Below are 19,158 nucleotides of genomic sequence, written 5' to 3' on the forward strand. Positions count from 1 at the left end.
AAACCTTCTCTAGTCAAGAAAGAGACCAATTCCAAAGGCTCACTCTTCAGGCCCAGTTCCAGGTGAAGCCTTATGGCTTGTGTAAGAACATTAGAAGAACCCTTCTGGGTCAGACCTAAGATCTATCTAGTCCATTTCAGTCCTCACAGTAGCCAACTAGATGCCTATGGGAAGCCCATAAGCAGGACCTGAGTACAATAGCATTCTTCATCAAGGATGTTAATGTTGGTTTCTCATTTTTCCAATATTCAGTTCAGTTCTCCACATTTCCACATCAGTTTTCAATTTTTTAAAAAAAATTGTCAGCGTTTTTTAATGAATTTCTCCAACTATACACTTGCATATGCAATTTTTGCCTAATGTTACACATTTTTGCAAGCAATTGTCCAGAATATAATTCATGTATATTTGTATGCATTTATAAGCACACTTTACCATTACAGATGCATTTTTGTATACGTTACTTGTCTGGAGAACTGCACTGCAAAATTCAGATAAGTGCGAATTTCAAAGGGTTGCTATGTTTTGGTTTGCATATTGTTTCCAAAAATGTAAATTTGATAAGTTTAAATGTGAGCAGAATCAAATTTCTCCCCCATCCCTACTCTCCTTGGGGAAGATTTCCTCTCATACATTGCTCTCCGCTATCTTAGATAAGAGGGAGAGGTTTCGCTCCATATTCCCTCCCTTTCAGAGAAGAGAATGTCTGGGATGTGAAGTTGCGCCTTTTCTGTTGTGGCTGCTGTATTATACAGCCACGAGAGTGGCTGTATACTATAGCCAGCGTGGATTTTTCACATTCCGCAACATTAAAATGAAAATACACCCCCTTCCCATTCTGATGCTTCCCATAAGCTCATTTCAAAACAAAACCTTATAAAACTTATAGGCCTGAACTCAGAAACGCTTGCTTAACAACGCTCTCAATTTTCATGGCAATACATAAAACAGTCAGAGAAAATCAAGAGTTCAAAGTCTAAAAAGAGAGAGAAAACCCCCAGAGTCCTTTTGGACTTTTGCCCCTGAGAGTTCTCATAATGTTGAAATTCATTAAAAATCAGCCATGTTCACAGAGTACCTGTACTCCTAATACTGACCTTGCCCCATACTCTGACCTTCATCTTCTGTAGTTTAAAAGTTAAAAAAAAGCCTGGCTGATTTTTAATTAATTTAATAAATTTTGGCTGGAAGCCAATGATCAGGGCGGGCATGCTCAGTAAGAACCAACTGTCAGTGTTCTAAAACCCTCACAGCTAATCAGGGGACCCCACCCACACCAGACTTTGATTTCATGTGAGACAGTCATGGCTTCTCTCAGAGAATCCTGGGAAGTGTAGTTTGTGAAAGGTGTTGAGAGGAGACTCCTATTCCACTGCCAAAGTTCCAGTGGCCAGAGTGGTTTAATGGTCAGCCACTCTGATTGAAGGTCTGTGAGGGGAACAGAGCGTCTCCTAGCAACTCTCAGCACCCTTCACTAACTACACTTCCCAGGATTCTTTGAGAGAAGCCATGACTGCCCAAAGTGAAATAAAGGCCTGGTGTGGATGTGGCCAGGGACAGCTTTGGTTTAAATTTGGGTGGGAGGCTACATGTGCTTGCTATAGAATAAAAAGGTGAGGGAAACGCTGAAAAGCAATGATACTGTTCTCAATGTTTTCCTTTTGGAAAGGAAAGGGGCTTCCCTTCTGCCCAGTGCCCGCCCACCCAATCTCTCCCCTCCCCCGGGTCAGTGTTGGACTAGGACCTGGGAGACCAGGGTTCGAATCCCCACACAGCCATGAAGCTGACTGAGTGACCTTGGGCTAGTCACTGCCTCTCAGCCTCAGAAGAAGGCAAAGGTAAAACCACCTGTGAATACCATTTACCACGAAAAGTTCAAAGGGTCTCCATTTCCATTTTCAAACATGATTGCCCAGAAATAAATCCCATTGAACTCAAAAAGTATGCAAATGATCAAACTAGGGTTGCCAGGCCCAGCCTCCAAGAGGTCTTCTATACTTTAAAAGTTGTGCAGAGGGAAGGGAGAATTTCACCTCGTGGTTTTTCCCATTACAGTGTTGCAAGAAAACCTGCACTTGGCTGAATTTTCTTAAAGATTACAGAATCATTCTCAGGCCCTGAGCCTGGCAACCCTAGATTAAACCCACCCTCCTTTCTCCCTCCTATCCCCTCCCTCTTGCCCCTTCCTTCCCCCTTCCTTTGCCCCTCCCTCCCCATCCCCTTCCAATCCCCTCCTTCCCTTTCCTCCTCCCCCCTCCCCTTCCTCCTCCCCATGGTCAGTTTTACCTATCTTAAGCATGATTGCAAGGAAGTAAATACCATTGAACTCTATAAGCATGCAAATGATCAAATCTGCCCTCCCCTCCCCCTTCCTTTGACCCCCTACAATATGCTCCTTCCCCTTCCCCCCCTCCTTCCCCATGGTCAGTTTTTCCTATTCTAACCTTGATTGCATAGGAGTAAATCCCATTGAACTCAATAAGCAGGCAAATAATCAGACCTGCTTTCCCCCTCCTCCCCCTCTCCTCTCCCTTCCTCCTCCCCCTCTTCCTTCTTCCTCCTCCCCTGCCCACTCCAGCCCTCCCTCACTTCCCCCGGTCAGTTTTACCTATCCTAAGCATGATTGCACGGGAGTAAATCGCACTGAATTCAATAAACATGCAAATGATCAAACCTTCTCCCCTCCCCCAATTTTGGGTTGGGTGAATGAAGTTCCTTATCACATGAGGTTGCAGTTCTGTGCATGCATCCCTGTTTGAGTAAACCCCACTGAATACATTGGGACTTGCTTCTGAGTAAACAAACGTAGGATTGCATTATACATATCTTTACAGGTTGTGTAAATAATAAACATCTTTGACAGTCATGCTTATATAAATATTTCTTCATACTATGTCCCAATAAGTATCTGATTTCACACTATGGTTGTACATGGTAATTTCCTCTACATTTTAAGTATGCCCTTCTTCCTTGGGGTGGTCATGGTTACCCTCTGATGTTTTCATCCTGAGGGGCAGATTAGGCTGAGAGATGGTGAGTGGCCCATGGTCACCCAGTAAACTTTATAGCTCATTTCCATTTTAAAAAATTAATTAAAACGATTTACATGCAGGCAAAGTTTATTAAGTAGATCCACACGTTTAAAGCACATCCACTTTGCATTTAAGCACACCACTTCCCCTAAATAATCCTGGGAAGTATAGTTTCCCCCTCACAGTTATAGTTCCCATCACCCTTAACAAACTACAGTTCCCATGTTTCTGTACTTCAAATATGTGTTGAATGTGCTTTAAATAAATGCTGTGGATCTGCACTAGGTATGATATGCATTCATTAGTGAATTCAAAAGAACAATTTTAAAAGATATTTTTTAAACAGGAAGGGTTGTAGCTCAGTGGTAGGGAATATGCTTTGCGTGTAAAGGTCCAAAATTCAATTTCTGGAAAAGATTATTGCTTGGAATCCTGGAAAGCCAATGCTAGTCCATGTAATCAGTGCTCAGTTGGATGGCACCAAATGGCCTGCGTCAGTATAAGGCAGATTCCTTTGTTCCTAAAATGGAGAGAGACCCAAGGGCCACAGTGACTCTAAAATTTATTTATGTATTTTATTTACAAGATTTATATACCGCTTTATTGTAAAAAAATCTCAAAGTGGTTTACAGAAAGAATTAAAACAATAAAATTATTAGCAAAAACAGTTAAAGACAGGTATTTAAAAACGTTCAAAATAATAAAACCAACAATGAGTTAAAAACAAATAAAAAACACAATAGCTTCTACATGCCTGGGTAGGCTAAACAAACAAGTTTTTAGCAGGTGCTGAAAAGAGTACAATGAAGGTGGCTGCCTAATGTCAATAGGCAGGGAGTTCCAAAGCAGAGGTGCAGCCACAGTAAAGGACTGATTTCTTACAAGAGCAGAACAAGTACTTTGTGGCATCACACCTTGAACTTGGCCTGGTAGCAAATCAGCAACCAGTGCAGATTTCAGGGCAGAGGTATTATGTTCTGATAGGGTCTCACTCATGTCAGCAATCATGCCACAGCATTCTAAACATTGTAAAGCATTTTGGGTGCTTAAATGGGGGGGGGGAGAAGGCTCTTGCACCTTTAATAGCTGTCAAGAAGAAAATATTTCAGCGGGTGTGGCTTGTCATGCAAAGTACCCCTGCTGAAATTCCCTTTTCTACAAAGCTGCAGGAGCTTTTTGCATCTGGCCAGCCTCCTTTAATCACCATGACCCCTGACAGAGCTTGGAACGGTTACTTTTTTGAACTACAACTCCCATCAGCCCAATCCAGTGGCCATGCTGGCTGGGGCTGATGGGAGTTGTAGTTCAAAAAAAGTAACTGTTCCAAGCTCTGCCCCAGAACTACAAGTCAGCCAGGCGCAGAATTTTCTCCTTTAAAAACAATCAAATCACTACATTCCCCAGCATGCAATGGAACAGCTCCGTCTTAGCTGCTTCGACGCTGGCAGGCCTCCTCCCTCAAGAATTGGCATTTCAGCAGTCCATTTATAGGCAAAAAAAGAGCGACTAATTTCCTGACTAATTTTACACAGAAGCGGAGGGTAAGGAAAGCTCCGCCCACTCCTGCCTCCTGAGTGATACAGCCAATATTTATCACAACGTCAATCAATTTTTTGTATCAGCCAATCGGGGGCGAATGCCTGCGTGGTGACCTCAGAGTCCAGCCTGCAAAAAGAGCTTGCACACGTTTAGGGCGGAAGGAGGGAATCGTCAGAACGTAAGCTGTGAGGAAGTAACTAGAGCAGCCGGAATAATGGTGGGTACTTCGGTAATCGGCTTGGCCTGCAAACTCCAGGAGGGGAATTCAGGCTGTATGGCGGCGCACTAGGATCTAGTAAGCGAGAAGGACGTGAATTTAGGGACAGTTGCTTGTTAGCGAGGATCCTGGGTCACCTTGATGGATGGCGGGGAGGCGGTAGTAGCCAGACAGAATATGCATTAGAATTTGGAATCAGGTCCTTTGGGCAAAGAAGCGCTGGTGTGTGCGTGCGCCGCTTGGATTTGTTGATGCTGTTTCTTCCTCCGCAAGTAGTAATCGGCTTCTTTCTGGTTCTCCTTGCTTTACAGTGTGACTTCTCGGAAGATCAGACCGCTGGTAGGTACTCGTCTCTTTTTCTGCGCGCTCCCGCTTTGGAGAGCGGTTGGGGAGCTGGGAATGACAGCCGGCTGGGGCCCCAAGAACCATGGCGATGCTGTCATTCCTCCTGGGTTTTGTTTTTAAATGATTGTAAGGTTTTAATCATCGGAGTCCCAAATCCTCTTAGGAGCCTGAGACGGGGTTTATGATTCTTCCTCCCCTCCTTTTTTTCTAGCCTCTCTACCTCACTTCTATCTAACTACTCCCCTTTCCCATCTCCTGAGTACAGCCCCTCAATGGTGAGTTAGTGTGTGGAAAAACTACCCCCGTGTTAACTAACACGTTTCCCGGCCTCTGCTAATGCGCGCATCGTGTTTTTTTCCCCTCCCGTGGAGTTCTGTATTTAACTATGTGGTGTTAAACTAGGCCTACATGTGTGTGTGTTAAGTTGGCTGTTACTGATTTTATCAACCCCCTTAAAGAAGTCGTCCCCACCCCGACTCATTCCTCTTGCACGGGAATCCGCCGTTTGACTTCTCTCCCCGCCCCGTGGCTCATGCATGATGCATTTCCTGGTTTAAGCCGCCTGAAAAGGACCCACCCAGATCCCGCTATTGGCGGTTTCTCAGGCAAACGCTCTGTACAGTTTTTGTGTGTTTGCTGGATCAGGGCAGTGCTGGTGTGTGCGAGAGAAACCGGAGCGCGGATTAGCCTGTTCAAGTCTCTCACAAAGCACAACAAGGGCCCGGCCCCAGATGGGGCGGATGGTTGAACAAGGCGGCGGCGGGAGGGGAGGATGGGAATGGCTGCTTGGCTTCTTTCTAGCCCAGCAGCGGTGCTCAAAGGCCCAGGGTTCAGTTGGACTTGGGGGACGGCGAGGGCTTTTCCTCACGGCGCGTCACAGCGGTTGGGATACGGCAGAAGGAGGTCTCGAGCGTCTGCCGCGCTGGAGGAAAGTGGACTGCAAAGTAGCAAAGATGGGTGTTCCGGATTTCGTGCTATTGGTTTCCTTATATGGGCAAGAAACTCCTTTCGGAGAAGGCAGGGTTGGGAGCTGCCGCATTGGTACATTCCAGCCTGGATGCCTGGCGTTTGGAAGCAAATGATAAGAGGTTGCTTGGCAAGGGATGCAAGGGAGACTAGCGGCTCAAAAGGTCTTAAGGGCAGCAGCTGTGTGGCTCCAGTTTAGTTCACATCCATGTTCGAAGTAAGCGAGCGGGGAGACTCCCATTAGTGTTAATGGTTGTGCACTGAGCCTGCTATATTTCGAGAGGAATTTACGGGTGGCATCTTTTGAGTCAGTTTGATTCCTCCAAAGGTCATAACAGATCCCTGCATGTTTTGTGCATGCGTGTTTTTGAGAGTGTTGCTGTCAAGTGGATCTGTGGCTTTCTTAACTTTGAACTTAATACTATTTTTTTAATATAATACCTGAATGATCAGACCTGGATGCATCTACATATTGGTTATTGTTTTGGGATATTTAATATTCTAGTGGATTGGTTGTACAAACTGATTTTTATTTATAGAAACATTTAATATTTTACTTTGCAGCAGTCTTCAAGGCATTTCCCAACAATAAAAAGACAATCTTGGTACAATAAATTGAGAACAGTAAAACTAAAGAAAATAAAAACTAATGGTTAACATGCACTTAAAATCCTTTAAGAAGGCCTATCTTGTGCTGTTACAAGCTGTATCTCCATTTGTGGTGGAACACAGAGCAGGAACAACTTGTTTATTTCTAAATGCAACAATATATAAAAATTACAGAAACATGCAAAGAAGTCCAGGAAATAACCAGCAACTCCTTCTTAAAGCAAACAAAGCTAACTGCAGTGAGGACAAAAATTAGAACTTCCAGTTGTTGGATTAGGAAACAAATTGCATATCTGTGGATTGGTGAATGTGACTCATATAGCTTTTGGTTGTTTGTATTCTGGCTGTTAAATTTTGTGCCTACTATAATGTTTCTCTACAGCCTTCAAAGGCAGCTATATGTGGTACATGTTGCAGTAGTCTAATCTGGAGCTAGTTTGAGGCGTGTGTAACTTTGCAGCCTTGGAAAAGGCATTCCGAATCTTGGAGCGGCCATAACTCAGTGATGGGTGTCTGCATCATAAAGGTCCTCAGATCAGTCCTTGACATCTCCAGTTAATTAGATCTTGGAGAAACAGTGCTGGGAAGCATCTCAGCCTGTCATCTTGGCTATCCTGGGATGGTCTAATAGTCTGGCTCACACACAATACATGAGGATGGATATCTTCTAGCTGAGATGGGAGGGGGGCTAACAAACCTGGAAATAAAAATCAATCATGGAAGATGGCTGTGGATTGCTGTGAATGAATCTGGCTTATATTTTCTCCCCCTACCTGACCCCCAAACAATTGACCCGATGCAAGAATGTATCTGGCAAAACACAGCACAAAATAAGAAATGGAGATCTAAACTGTTAGACCAGCAAAGGCTAAAGTTGGTGGCGATCTAGAAATGTGATAGGGTCTTGTGGTCCTTATCAAGACTAGCTTCCCTGAATAAATAAGCATATAGCCTGGCCACCATCTCTTTATTTATTTTGGCCCTATTCCTCTCTACTTCAGATGATGCAGCAGTGGGGATGTATCTTGCCTGCTTCATCCACCTCTCGCCTCTGAACACAGTACTGCTGACACATCTTCTACTGGTGGAGACATAAATAAGGTTATAAGTGGGATTTTACAGAAGCAGAATTAAGCCAGAACATAAGGCCTACATAAGGGCATGAGGTTCAAAGAGTTCTTGATGTCTATGGAACACAGGAAGCTGCCTTACACTTGGGGCAGACAGGGGAACTCTTTAACGCGGGCAGAGTGGGAGATCACTGGTCCATCTTGCTCAGTATTGTCACTGTACCTGCAGATGCTAGGCGTTGAACCTGGGACTTTCTACTTGCAAAGCAAATGCTCTGCCACTGAGCTACAGCCTCCTATCTAGAGTCTATTTTCTGATATGTTTGTCAGAGAAGGCAATGCTTGTAACTGCTAGATCACATATTTCCTCTTGGGGTAATGTTTTGTCTGGTACAAATATGATCCTGCTGTTGGCTTTGGTGGCATTGCCGCAATTGGAATTGGTGTGTGGTCGGCCTTGATAGCTGTGCCAGCATTTGAAAGGCAGGGATGAATCCTGGTGCCTCCTGCTAGGTAGGAGGCTTTGAGGTATGAAACACGCACGCATCTTTAGCTGGACATCTAAAGCAATTAGCTGATGTGGAATTTGTGGCTACATAAAAGCATCACTGCAAACTGAAGGAAATAATTCTTTCTAAAGCAGACCTTCAATTCATGCCATTGGGAAGGGCACACAAGGTGCTGCAGTATGTTGACATCTTCATTGCTGATGCCAAATGGCTTTTTCCTCCACCCCTTGATTAGCTGCCACTGAAACCCCACTGGTATACCCCTGTGTACAACTAGATCTTACGTACAGACACATGCACACGCGTACCAAGTTAAAATCCTCTGCTCACATAGGCCAACACCCCTGTTTGAATTCTAGAGTCTGCGGCTCTCTCAGTTCTGCCTGAATCCCTCTGCTGCTACCTTCCATTGCCCTAGGGCCCAGAAATATGGCTTTGGGTCGGGAGCAACAAGTCCTTTTAAGTCTAGTGGGAAAAGGCATTCTGCCCAAGTTAGAGTTCCCCTGTCTGCCCCAAGGTAAGTTTTTGGGGTACAAGGTGACAGGGATGCATGAGAAGTCTTCAGGCTGACCACTTGAAGACTCAAGTGTTTGGAGAGACGGGGGGGCATTGCCCATCAGTTGCAGTGAATCGTAAATGACTTCTACCCCATGTTTGAGAGTAGTACCAGCCTGAGAGAAGCAGTAGCTGCGAGGCGCATAGTAGCCTACAGGCAGGCATTCAGCTGGAACGTACTAATGATATCAAAATGATCTTGGGTCACAGACATAAAGGGACAAGACCTTGTAACCATGAAAGGGCATAAATGCTATTTTCTGTGTTAAAACTAGAAAAGCCTTCCCAAACGTGGTTTCCTCCAGATGTTTTGGACTGCCACTACCATCAACCTTGGCCAGCGTTGTCAGTCATGAAGGATGATGAGAATTGCAGTCCAAAACATCTGAAGGGCATAAAGCTGGGGAAGTCTGAAATGAAGTCCTGGAATGCAGTCCAGATCTCTGCACATGTATCTCTTCCTCTCTCCTCCACCCCTTATGCATATTAAGAAAGAAGCGGGGGCTTATAACAGATGTTGTTGATCATGGCTGAATATGAGCCAACAGTGCAATGCAGCTGCAAAAAAAGCAAATGCTATTTTAGGCTGCATTAACAAGTATAGTTTCCAAATTGCGTGAAGTGTTAGTTTCCCTCTATCTGGCAATGTTTAGGTCTCATCTTGAGTACTGTGTCTAGTTCTGGACACCACACTTTAAGAAGAATGCAGACAATCTGGAACGCGTTCAGAGGAGGGCAACAAAGGTGATCAGGGGGCTGGAAACAAGGACCTATGAGGAGAAACTGAAAGAACTGGGCATGTTTAGCCTGGAGAATGGAAGACTGAGAGGAGATGTGACAGCACTCTTCAAGTACTTGAAAGGTTGACACAGGAGGGCTGGGATCTCTCCTCAATCATCCCAAAGTGCAGGACACAGAATAACGGGCTCAAGTTGTAGGAAGCCAGATTTTGACTGAATATCAAGGAAAACTTCCTATTAGAGTGGTACAACAATGGAACCAGCTACCTGGGGAGGTGGTGGGCTCCCCAACACCAGATGCATTCAGGAGGCAGCTGGACAGCCACCTGTTGGGTATGTTTTAATTGGAATTTCTGCATTGTGCAGGGGGTTGGAAACAATGGCCTTATAGGCCCCTTCCAACTCTATGATTCTATATGCTTTTCTTCTGGCTTAAAACTGAAAAATCATTTAAAAGGCTCTAATCTAGCATGGTCCATATGGCATCGAGACCTCATAAAGGTCCAGAAGCCCACCCAGATATTCTCAAATTTATTCAACTTTCCCTGCCTTTATACATGTCATTCTTAATGTTCTGTTTGAGATCCTGGCAACAGTTGCAGTCAATGGGCACAATCCTGGTGAATAGTAATTCCAACAAATTTGCAGCTGAACACTTCTAACTTTCCTGGCTATTCCATCATTGCTCTCAAAACACTGGTCCAGGTGGGCAGATGGAGTGTAAGCTGGCAGGATGAGATCCTGTTTAAGGTGTTAATTGTGTTAATGCATGGTCTCAACAGGGGCTATGGGTTCCTCTCATAATTACACAACTCAGTGGAAGAAATCAAGTGAATTGCTTTTAAGGTGAAGGTGCTTCTGATTTTCCAAAAACTACTTTTTGTACAGTCTCTTTCAGCATCTGACAAAGTGTACTGTAGGCTATGGAAGCTCATGTTCCTATAATACAATAAACTTGTTGGTACAAAGACCTCCCTGCAGAAACTCTTTGGCCTTTAGCAATTCTCTGAAATGTCTTGGACATTCTTGGCTGCTTTTGTCTGTCTTTGCAGATCTTGTTTCCTTTTTAAGGTTCCAGTATCTTCAGCTCTGTGCCCTGGAGAAACTAAATCCTTCTTGGAGAGGGGAAAAATAGGCTTTGTCCTAAATATCAGATAATCTAGCTGCCTGGTCTAGTAGGCAGGTTGATATCTAAGCTCCTGAGAAGAAGGGTGTGTGGAGGGAAGAACTCTTCATGCTAGTAGCTTTTCCCTTTCTCCCACCCCCCAAAAATTTAATTCCTGCTTGTGGTGTTAGAAAAGGGCAAGGTGTTTTCTGCTTTTTTGCCACAATCACAAAAATAACTACAGGTATACCCCGCTTTAACGTTCACAATGGGACCGGAGAGTATAAGCGAAAATAAACTAGGCCTTAGGTGGACACCCAGTGGGCAATAAGCTTCTCTTTTTTTAAAAAAAGCCTTTTTTTAAAGAACAATATTGCCCAGTGAGCTTCATGACCAAGTGGGAATTTAATCCTAGATTTCCCCAGTCCTAATGTCGATGCTCTCTAACCACTATGCAACAGTGACTCATGTTAAGAGATCCTGAGCATGCACTCCTGCTTCTATACATTTACAGCACCAATCAAATACATGATTGTTTGGAAAGCAGTCTCATTGTGTTCAGTGGCACTCACTCCTAGGGTAGTATGCATAGTGTTGTAGCATTAAAATATGCTGTCAAATTATATTAGTGCATTGTTTTTTTTAAAAAAAGAGTCCATGCTGGACTGGGCCTGTGCTCTACGAAACAGGGAAATACATTCCATAAGGTCTTTGGAAAGGGAATGAAAGAAATATGTGAGTCAGTGTCTTGTTTTTTTCCTCCTGTTACTTTGCGTCTTACGTCTTTGCCTGCTATAACTCCTTGCAGAGTTCAAGGAGGCTTTCCAGCTCTTTGACAGAACTGGAGATGGCAAGATCCTCTACAGCCAGTGTGGCGATGTGATGAGAGCCCTGGGCCAGAACCCTACCAATGCTGAAGTCATGAAAGTTCTGGGGAACCCCAAGAGTGATGGTGAGTGTCCCCTGCACAGGAGCAGTTGCAGTGGGGATAAAGGTGCTAAACATTTCTTCTGAGTGAGAAGGCTCCTGACCACTATGCAACAAAGAAGAGCAGTTTTAATCAGGGCTTTTTGGAATTTATAGTAAAACCATGCACATTTGGCTGCCAAACTTGACAAACCCCAGCTTCCATTTTAAAAAGATTCCCCATCTGTTAGGCTTGCAAGTGTGTAGGCAAAAACTTGCCTTTCTCCACAAAGCCAGTGGAAGTGCTGAGCACGTCTTTCAGTGCTCAAGGAGTGAGGCATTGGTGCCCTCCGCTCTTGGCTTTTGCCCGTCACTAACAAAATGAGAGAACTTCATGAGCTTCTACAGGGTGCAAAACGGAGCTTTTCTTTGTCCATAGTGTAATTACTTTGGTGCAGGGTCTCAAATAAAGTAAGAATACAAAAAGAGCCCTTCTGGATCGGGGCAAAAGGCCACCTAGTCCAGCATCTTGTTGCATTGACCAACCATATATGCCCCCAAGCAGACCCTGGATGCAACAGTGCTCCCGCCGAACCAGACACTTGTGATTCCCAGCAACTGGTATACATAAATATACCAGCTCTAACATTGCCCACTGCCTCTTGTGGCAGCAAATTCTAGAGTTTAACTATGGGCTGTGTGAAGAAGTACTTTGTTTATCCAGAACCTTTCAGTATTAAGCTTCATTTGGATGGCCCCAAGTTTTAGTATTATGAGAGAGAGAAAGAGAAAAGAAGTCTCCTTATCCACTTTCTGCACACCATGCATAATCTCATACAATTAATCTGAACCTCGGAACGTGTTCTGAATGCCAGAGGCCAGCCCAGAAGCGGGAATTGTTGAGAGAGGGAAGCTGCTTAAATCCTGGTTTTCTGGGACGATCATCAGTCTGTATGTAATGCCTTGTCTCCTCACACACATGCGTCCTTGTGCCCTTTTCACAGAAATGAATATGAAGACGCTGAGCTTTGAGCAGTTCTTACCCATGATGCAAACCATTGCTAAGAACAAGGATCAGGGCTGCTTCGAGGATTACGTAGAGGGACTGAGGGTCTTTGACAAGGAGGGGAATGGCACTGTCATGGGAGCAGAGATACGTCATGTGCTTGTCACCCTAGGTATGGTTGGATAATGTTTGCTGACGTTCAGGAGACTTCCTGACTGTTTCTAAGCTTGGCAACTGATGTAATTAATTTTTTGCTTGTTTTGGTCCCCGGGTGTTTTTTAAAAGGGTACTGTGATGCAAAATGGGGGGGGGTTTTCCAACTCTTAACAGTGACAGAACCTTAAAAAAGGCCTGCCTCTCTAATTGCTAGATGTCACTCTCTTTGCGGAACATAGGATAGAGTAACTGGAATTCTTAACAGGGCAATCCTATGTATGCCTACTTGGAAGTAGGTCCCATCTGAGTTCCAAATAAGTGTGTATCAGATTGCAGTCAACTCTTCCCCCTTTTTTCTGTGTGTACACATCCAGTGAGCGGTCTGGGAGAATATGATGCTACAGCATTGCTGTGGCAAAGCATATATGGAGGTGGTCAGACCCTTGGATGGGAAATGTTGGGATCCTCATGTGAGAGCAGGATACAAGATTTTGTTTTTTAAATTAATCTTCCTCCCATTTTAATTGCCGTATCCTTTGGTTTCGGAATGGAAACTCTTAGCATATTAGTAACAGAACATCATCATGTGGGCCTCTCTTGCTTGTTTAGGCCAGGGTATTGAGATGCATCAGTCCCTGAGTGTACTTGCTTGGCCCATGAATGTTCTGTCTGGTCAGAATTGATCATAAGCTTATCACTTAATGTCAGCTCTCTTAGTGGGATTGGTGAACAAAGAGGTCTGCCTGTCTCATAGATTAATTTCTTATCCCACTCCAGAGGTAGCTGTCATCCTGGAGCTTCCATGAACATGTGTTGTGCATTGAACATTGCCCATTCATTGCAATATCTTGTGCTCATGATCCACTTTGTAAGCGTGTTGCTGCTTCTGCCATGTATTTGCAGTATGGCCCGGATCTTTACTCTTGTTCAAAGCCACCTTAAATCTGTCTGTTTCTTGCAGGGGAGAAGATGACGGAGGAAGAAGTAGAGATGCTTGTGGCTGGCCACGAAGACAGCAATGGCTGCATTAACTATGAAGGTGAGGGCCAGGGATGTTGGTATCTTCTTGTTTGCTGGGCTTTAAATACAATGTTCTTGCAGTGAAGGCTCTGCCATCCTTCTTTGTGCTACATAGAGGAGGCAAAGCTCTAGTGTTGGAATAGCTAGATAGCCTCAGGACTGGAGGTGCTTTTGTATTTCTTTACAGAGGAGTTATATGCATTTCACTCTTGTGTCTAAATGAAGAGAGCCTCGCTACAGAACTCCTGGCTATAAGCAACGTCATGTTCTGTGCCAAACTGCCCTCTCTAGCAGTATGTGGATTTGTGGTTGAAGAGGCCAGTTGGCTTGGGTGTGCTGAGCTGAAGATCTGACATCCTGTGCAGGCACTGCTGTCTGTCCTTTCATTCTTCTAGTGATCCATTCTTGTCACTCATTTCTCTATAAGCCTATACAGGGATACACATATGCACCAGCGCTGTAGTTTGGGAGGATTCACTTCTGCCATGCCTGCATTCCATTTCTTTGTGTTGTCATGGGGAGTCCACAGATAACTTGCCAAGTCTGAAAGAGCATTGTGTGGCATTTAACTTCTTGGGGGCGGGAGGGGGTGGTTTTCCTATTTTGTAGCAAAGGCTCCCTGAGCAAGTGTGGTAGCACAGCTGACTCAGGCAGGTTGTGCAGCTAAAGTGTTACAAAGACTGCAAGATATCCTAATGTAACATGTACATGAGACTCATGTGGGCTGGTGTGCTGTCTTATGTTCCAAGTGTCTGGTTTTGTTTTGTCCATTTGTTTGATCAATTTTGATGTTTCTTCCTTTTTGCAGCATTTGTGAGACACATCTTATCAGGGTGAATTCGAATGGGGTACGCCTCCTCCAAACCTACCTTATTTTTTTAACAGCCTCCTTTTTTTTTTCTTGATCTAAAAAAAAAAAAAGGAAGATTTTTGTTGGCACTCTGTATTATTATTTTTCCATCCTCCTTGTTCAGCATCTTCTTCCATATCTCCCCATCTTCCAGCATGTCTCTGCATGTCGCTGACTTCTATATGTAATCCAAGCAAGGGTGGCTGGGGAAATGAGGCAGCTCTGACTGGTTAAAGCAAGACTGTGCCTTTTGCAACCTCGCAGTGGTTCAGGGAGGGATGATGGTGGCCACGTGACGAGGGGAGGGTGGGAAGCAGCTTGATAGCTGAAGTGGTGAGGGCTAAGAACCTGGATCTCTGTGTTTTTCAGTTGTGTACTGGGGCATACCTTTCCATTGGGTGTGGAGAACTAGATTCAGCCGGTGGGCCAGATCTTCATCTCCCTTGCCCACCGTGGGGCCGCCCACCCTCTGTTGCCTGATGTCACAATGGCATCAGGCAACCAGTTTTCCCTCAGGCAGGTCAAAATCAAACCACACAAGTGAAGGCAACATGCTTTCCAAGTCCTGTCAATCAACTGGCGGAGTTTCTCAAGGGCTTTTCAGGTGCCAGCCACCACTTCCTGGGCCAGCCACGTTTTCACCTGCCCCACAACCAATAAGGTATAGGGCAGGTGAGCGTGGCCAACTGGGGAGACCTGGTGGACCAGAGCTTTCCCACCATTGCTTTATATGCTGCTGAAGATGAGAAGGGAGACTCTTAGTACCACCTGCCTCATTTAGTGAATGCAACAGCCCCTACTTGCACTTTCCTGTCAGCTGTTCTCCATGCAGTCACTCCCAAGGCCTCCTCAGCCCAAAATTGCATTAAGAAATGGAAAGGTGTACTAGATTGGCATCTGTTGGAGAAAAAAACATTACCACTTTCTCCATCATCTCCACAGTTCAAATACTTATTGGAAGTACAAGGACTTCCAGGTTTCAACTCAAAATGTGGAGCACAAAAGAGTTGGTGGGGCCTCGTAAACCACATTCTTGTCCAGGTATGGGGAACCTTTGGCCCTCCAGATGTTATTGAACTACAACTCCCATCATCCCTGGTCAGTGACCATGCTTGCCTAGGCTGATGGGAGTTGTACTTCAGCAACATCTGGAGGGCCAAAGGTTCCCCACACCTGGTTTATCCAGCACCCTTGCTTGATGTGGGAGATCTAGAATCGGGGTGGAGAGGCTGCTGCGTCACGGACATCAGTAGATGCCTGTGTTTCTAAAACAAAGCAAATTATTAATAGAACTGCAGCCTTAAGTGTGTATTCTTGACGTTGGACAAACCACAGAAAAAAACTGGGCCAATCTCATGACTGCATTGGCATTGTAGATCCAGTTGCTAGAACCACAGCTGCATTGTATTGATGCAGGGTTCCCCTCTCCCCCCGTGTATGTGGGATCCCAGGAAGAACTGCCTATGCATAGACGCAGAATATAATATGAACATGTCTAGGACTTCTAGAGATCAAATTTGTGTTGGTTTGCCACTAGGTAAGTCTGGGATGGTTCTTTGACTGCAGTTCTCTGTGTGGGCACTGACCTGTAGTCTCAATTGCAGAAGCGTTTTGCTAGAGTTGGCTATATTCACTGCTACAGATAGTAGAGACTGTGATACTTTTCTCTCCCTCCCAATTTAATCTGGTGTTTGTTTACAGTATGTTTGTAAGAGAAGGTGGTGGTTGGAGTTGCCTTTCTGAGATAGCAGAGCTATACAAGACTGAATGAAGGTTTATTTCTAAATCTTTAGGACCCCACCAAATGGCATACAGCATAAAAAAGCAACAAAAATGATTTATAAAACTCTAAATTCCTCTATTAAAAACTCAAATGGGGCAAGGATATTTGCTTGATATCAATCCAGTGGTATAGCTCTTTCCTCAGCATGTGCATTTAAAGTACTTGGCAATATATCTGCAAGGATTGAGATTCCAGAGGGGGAGAAGGAGAGGGACTGGAGGAAGGGAGATAATTACAGGTGAGCAGCAGAGGGGGTGGATAAGATGCTGTTGTGCACCTCATTTTAAAAAAATACCTTTCATATGCCACCTTCCCCCCACCCCTTTTTTGCAACAGCAAAATCTAATTTTGCTTTTTTAAAAAATGTACAAACTCCAGGGATTTTCAGGATGCTGAGTCTGTACGGAATGCACACAACCTTGAATGAGAAGAAGTGCGCTCTTATTCTGTGTTAAATGTGAACGTAGAATTGGTTCTCTGGCATGTCACAAATAGTTGCAGTGAAATTTTAATTGAAGGGGAGGATCTAGTAGTTCCTCTGCAAAATCTTTCACATAGCTGCTCTCGCGGCACCCCCTCTGGCTCTTGTAGCCCTCATACTGCCATCCACTGGAAGAATTTCCACCTGAACTGAAGGTTAATAGGACAGTCTTCCTTTAAGGGCCTGTGCTGTGGCTGCTGCCTGCCTACCTCCCCTCCCTTTTCTCTGCCTAGGTAGGCTCAGTCGGAGAGCTGAATCCCTTCTCTGCTGTAGCTGAGTCTCTCTCTCTCCATCTACATTTTTCCTCTCTGCAGAAAGCAGAGCATCTTTATAGGTTCAGCTCCAGAATTCTGATGCCTGGCAAATAGTTGTAGAAATAGCCGTAATCCCTTCTGACCTTATTGCCTTCTCGTTTCCTTGTCTTTTTAGTTTTTTAAATTTAATTCTTTGCTTAGAAGGGTTTTTTGTTTGTTAATAGATATGGGTGGGGCTGTGGTGGGTAATAGGCAAGAGCCCCAGTACACTAGGGCAGGAGGGAGGGGACTTCTTAGGTGATCCTGTAGCACTGGCGGGACATGGCTTTAACCAGAACTCTGTTGGGAGGGAATAGGGAGGAAATGAAGCTGTGCCTGTTAGGGTTTTTTTTGCTGCCCTTTTCATTATGTGACCAAAGGCCATCTCCGCATTCAAAGAAGCTACACAGCAAGAGCTTGTATAGTGTTTGTCAGCTGACATTAGCTTTTGTGCTATTCCTCCATAACACCCATGTACTGTGTAGTGTATAACCGTAGATCAGCCTTTGTCAACATGGTGCCCTCCTAATGTGCTGGACTACAACTCCCATCAGCCCCCACCATCATATAGCAGGGCTGCTAGGAGTGGTAGACCTCAAACGGATGGGGGGCACCAGGTTGGCAAAGGTGGCTATGTAGAGACTCTTTACACAGGGAAGCTGCTTCTGGGTAATAGTCTTAACCCAGTGGAAAAATGTTGCCAGCTATTCAGACAAAAGTTTTCATTGCTAACCATGAATCCCCATGTTCTGACACATCCCATTTTCCCCCAGTAGGATTAGCCTGGCCCTAAGTGTTTTGTTCCTGAATGTGGCTGTTTCACACACGCTTTTATTTTCTTTCCACAGAGTTGGTGCGGATGGTTCTGAGCGGCTGAAGATCATCTCTAGCTTCTCCTGTGAACCTCCTTCTCCAATTTATCCTTAAAATGTTTGTGCCTTTTTTATCTGTGTCTGAAACTACTTTTGGTTTCCTCTTCTCCGACCTCTTGATTTAGTCCTTGGGGTAGGGACTAAGGAAGGAAAAAAACTATTGTCTAAAGAGGGGTGCTCCTGAAATGCAAGGAAGTTAATGTGTTGCTGGCTTGTCTTGCATCACTTTATGTCCAGAAGCTTTCAGCTTATTCTTCCTCTCGATTGCTTTAATAAACTGTTCCCAAACGTTTTTTACTAGCAGCACATAGTTTTATTTCTGAAATTGCTGGCGTTCAGATAGCTGCAAGCAGGCTCTTTATTGTGATCCCAGTACCAGTAATCAGCTGGTCCATTTTGAATTGTGTTCCCAGAAGACTCGCTTTTACAGGCACTGAAGTAAGGTTTAGCTATAGCTCTGATTACAGTATTTTCATAACCTCCTAGAAGACTATGAGAATCCACACTTGGTGAGATCAAAACGAGTCCTCTGATGTGGGAAAATTATGTAGGTGAGAGTTAAGTAGGAATGGATTTTGGTGTGGGAGGGGAATGTAAACAAATGACCTCTAGGTAAATCCTGATCTAACACTAACTGTTCAGTGATGGAATCTTGGTGTTTTTACATTAATGTGCCAAGATTAATAGGGCTCATTTGGGAGGAATAGAAGCATACCTTAGTGGGATCACTTGAATAGAATAACTAGCTATAAAGTGAAGGGAATCTGAGATTAATGGCTGTGGGTTTTTTCTTGAAGTGTCAAAATAAGTGAGAAATAGTTGTCTTAGGAAAATGCCCATGGTCTTTTCTTATATCCTGTGGTCTCTAAGTTAGAGAAACTATATAATTGTTGTCAAGTTTGCTGTTCCCGGTTCTTTGAAAGCAGCCATACCATATTTGAACTTGCATTAACATCTTGGTATTGCTAAAGAAAGCCCAATAATCTTTGAAAATAGCTTCAGTTCTACCAGTGCTTATCCCATTTGGGGACCATGCCCTGCCATGGAGTGGTCCAAGAGCCGTCCCTCCTTCACCATGCTTTGAAAGAGTGCCATTGTCTGTCT

At 44.4% G+C, this 19,158-nt stretch overlaps 1 protein-coding gene across 2 annotated transcripts; it reads left to right on the forward strand.

The window, feature by feature from the left end:
* Nucleotides 1–4,474: 4,474 nt before the first annotated feature.
* Nucleotides 4,475–18,346, forward strand: MYL6 (myosin light chain 6). Of its 2 annotated transcripts, XM_061615153.1 has the most exons (7): nt 4,475–4,788; nt 5,100–5,127; nt 11,496–11,639; nt 12,598–12,771; nt 13,717–13,794; nt 14,584–14,623; nt 18,031–18,346. In XM_061615153.1, exons 1-6 carry the CDS (start codon nt 4,786–4,788, stop codon nt 14,610–14,612), a joined length of 456 nt encoding a protein of 151 aa, XP_061471137.1. In that variant the 5' UTR covers nt 4,475–4,785; the 3' UTR covers nt 14,613–14,623; nt 18,031–18,346. The 2 variants fall into 2 exon arrangements, with proteins under 2 accessions (XP_061471137.1, XP_061471136.1); XM_061615152.1 differs by lacking the exon at nt 14,584–14,623 and having other exon boundaries at nt 4,478–4,788.
* Nucleotides 18,347–19,158: the final 812 nt, after the last annotated feature.

This window comes from Rhineura floridana, chromosome 3 (genome assembly GCF_030035675.1).
Source record: "Rhineura floridana isolate rRhiFlo1 chromosome 3, rRhiFlo1.hap2, whole genome shotgun sequence".
Classification (NCBI taxonomy): Eukaryota; Metazoa; Chordata; class Lepidosauria; order Squamata; family Rhineuridae; genus Rhineura; species Rhineura floridana.

Excerpts from the sequence above, each read along its gene's own strand:
- MYL6 (XM_061615153.1), top strand. Across the intron at positions 5,128-11,495 it reads CTCGGAAGATCAGACCGCTG|AGTTCAAGGAGGCTTTCCAG; the intron begins GTAGGTACTCGT and ends AACTCCTTGCAG. Across the intron at positions 11,640-12,597 it reads GGGGAACCCCAAGAGTGATG|AAATGAATATGAAGACGCTG; the intron begins GTGAGTGTCCCC and ends CCCTTTTCACAG.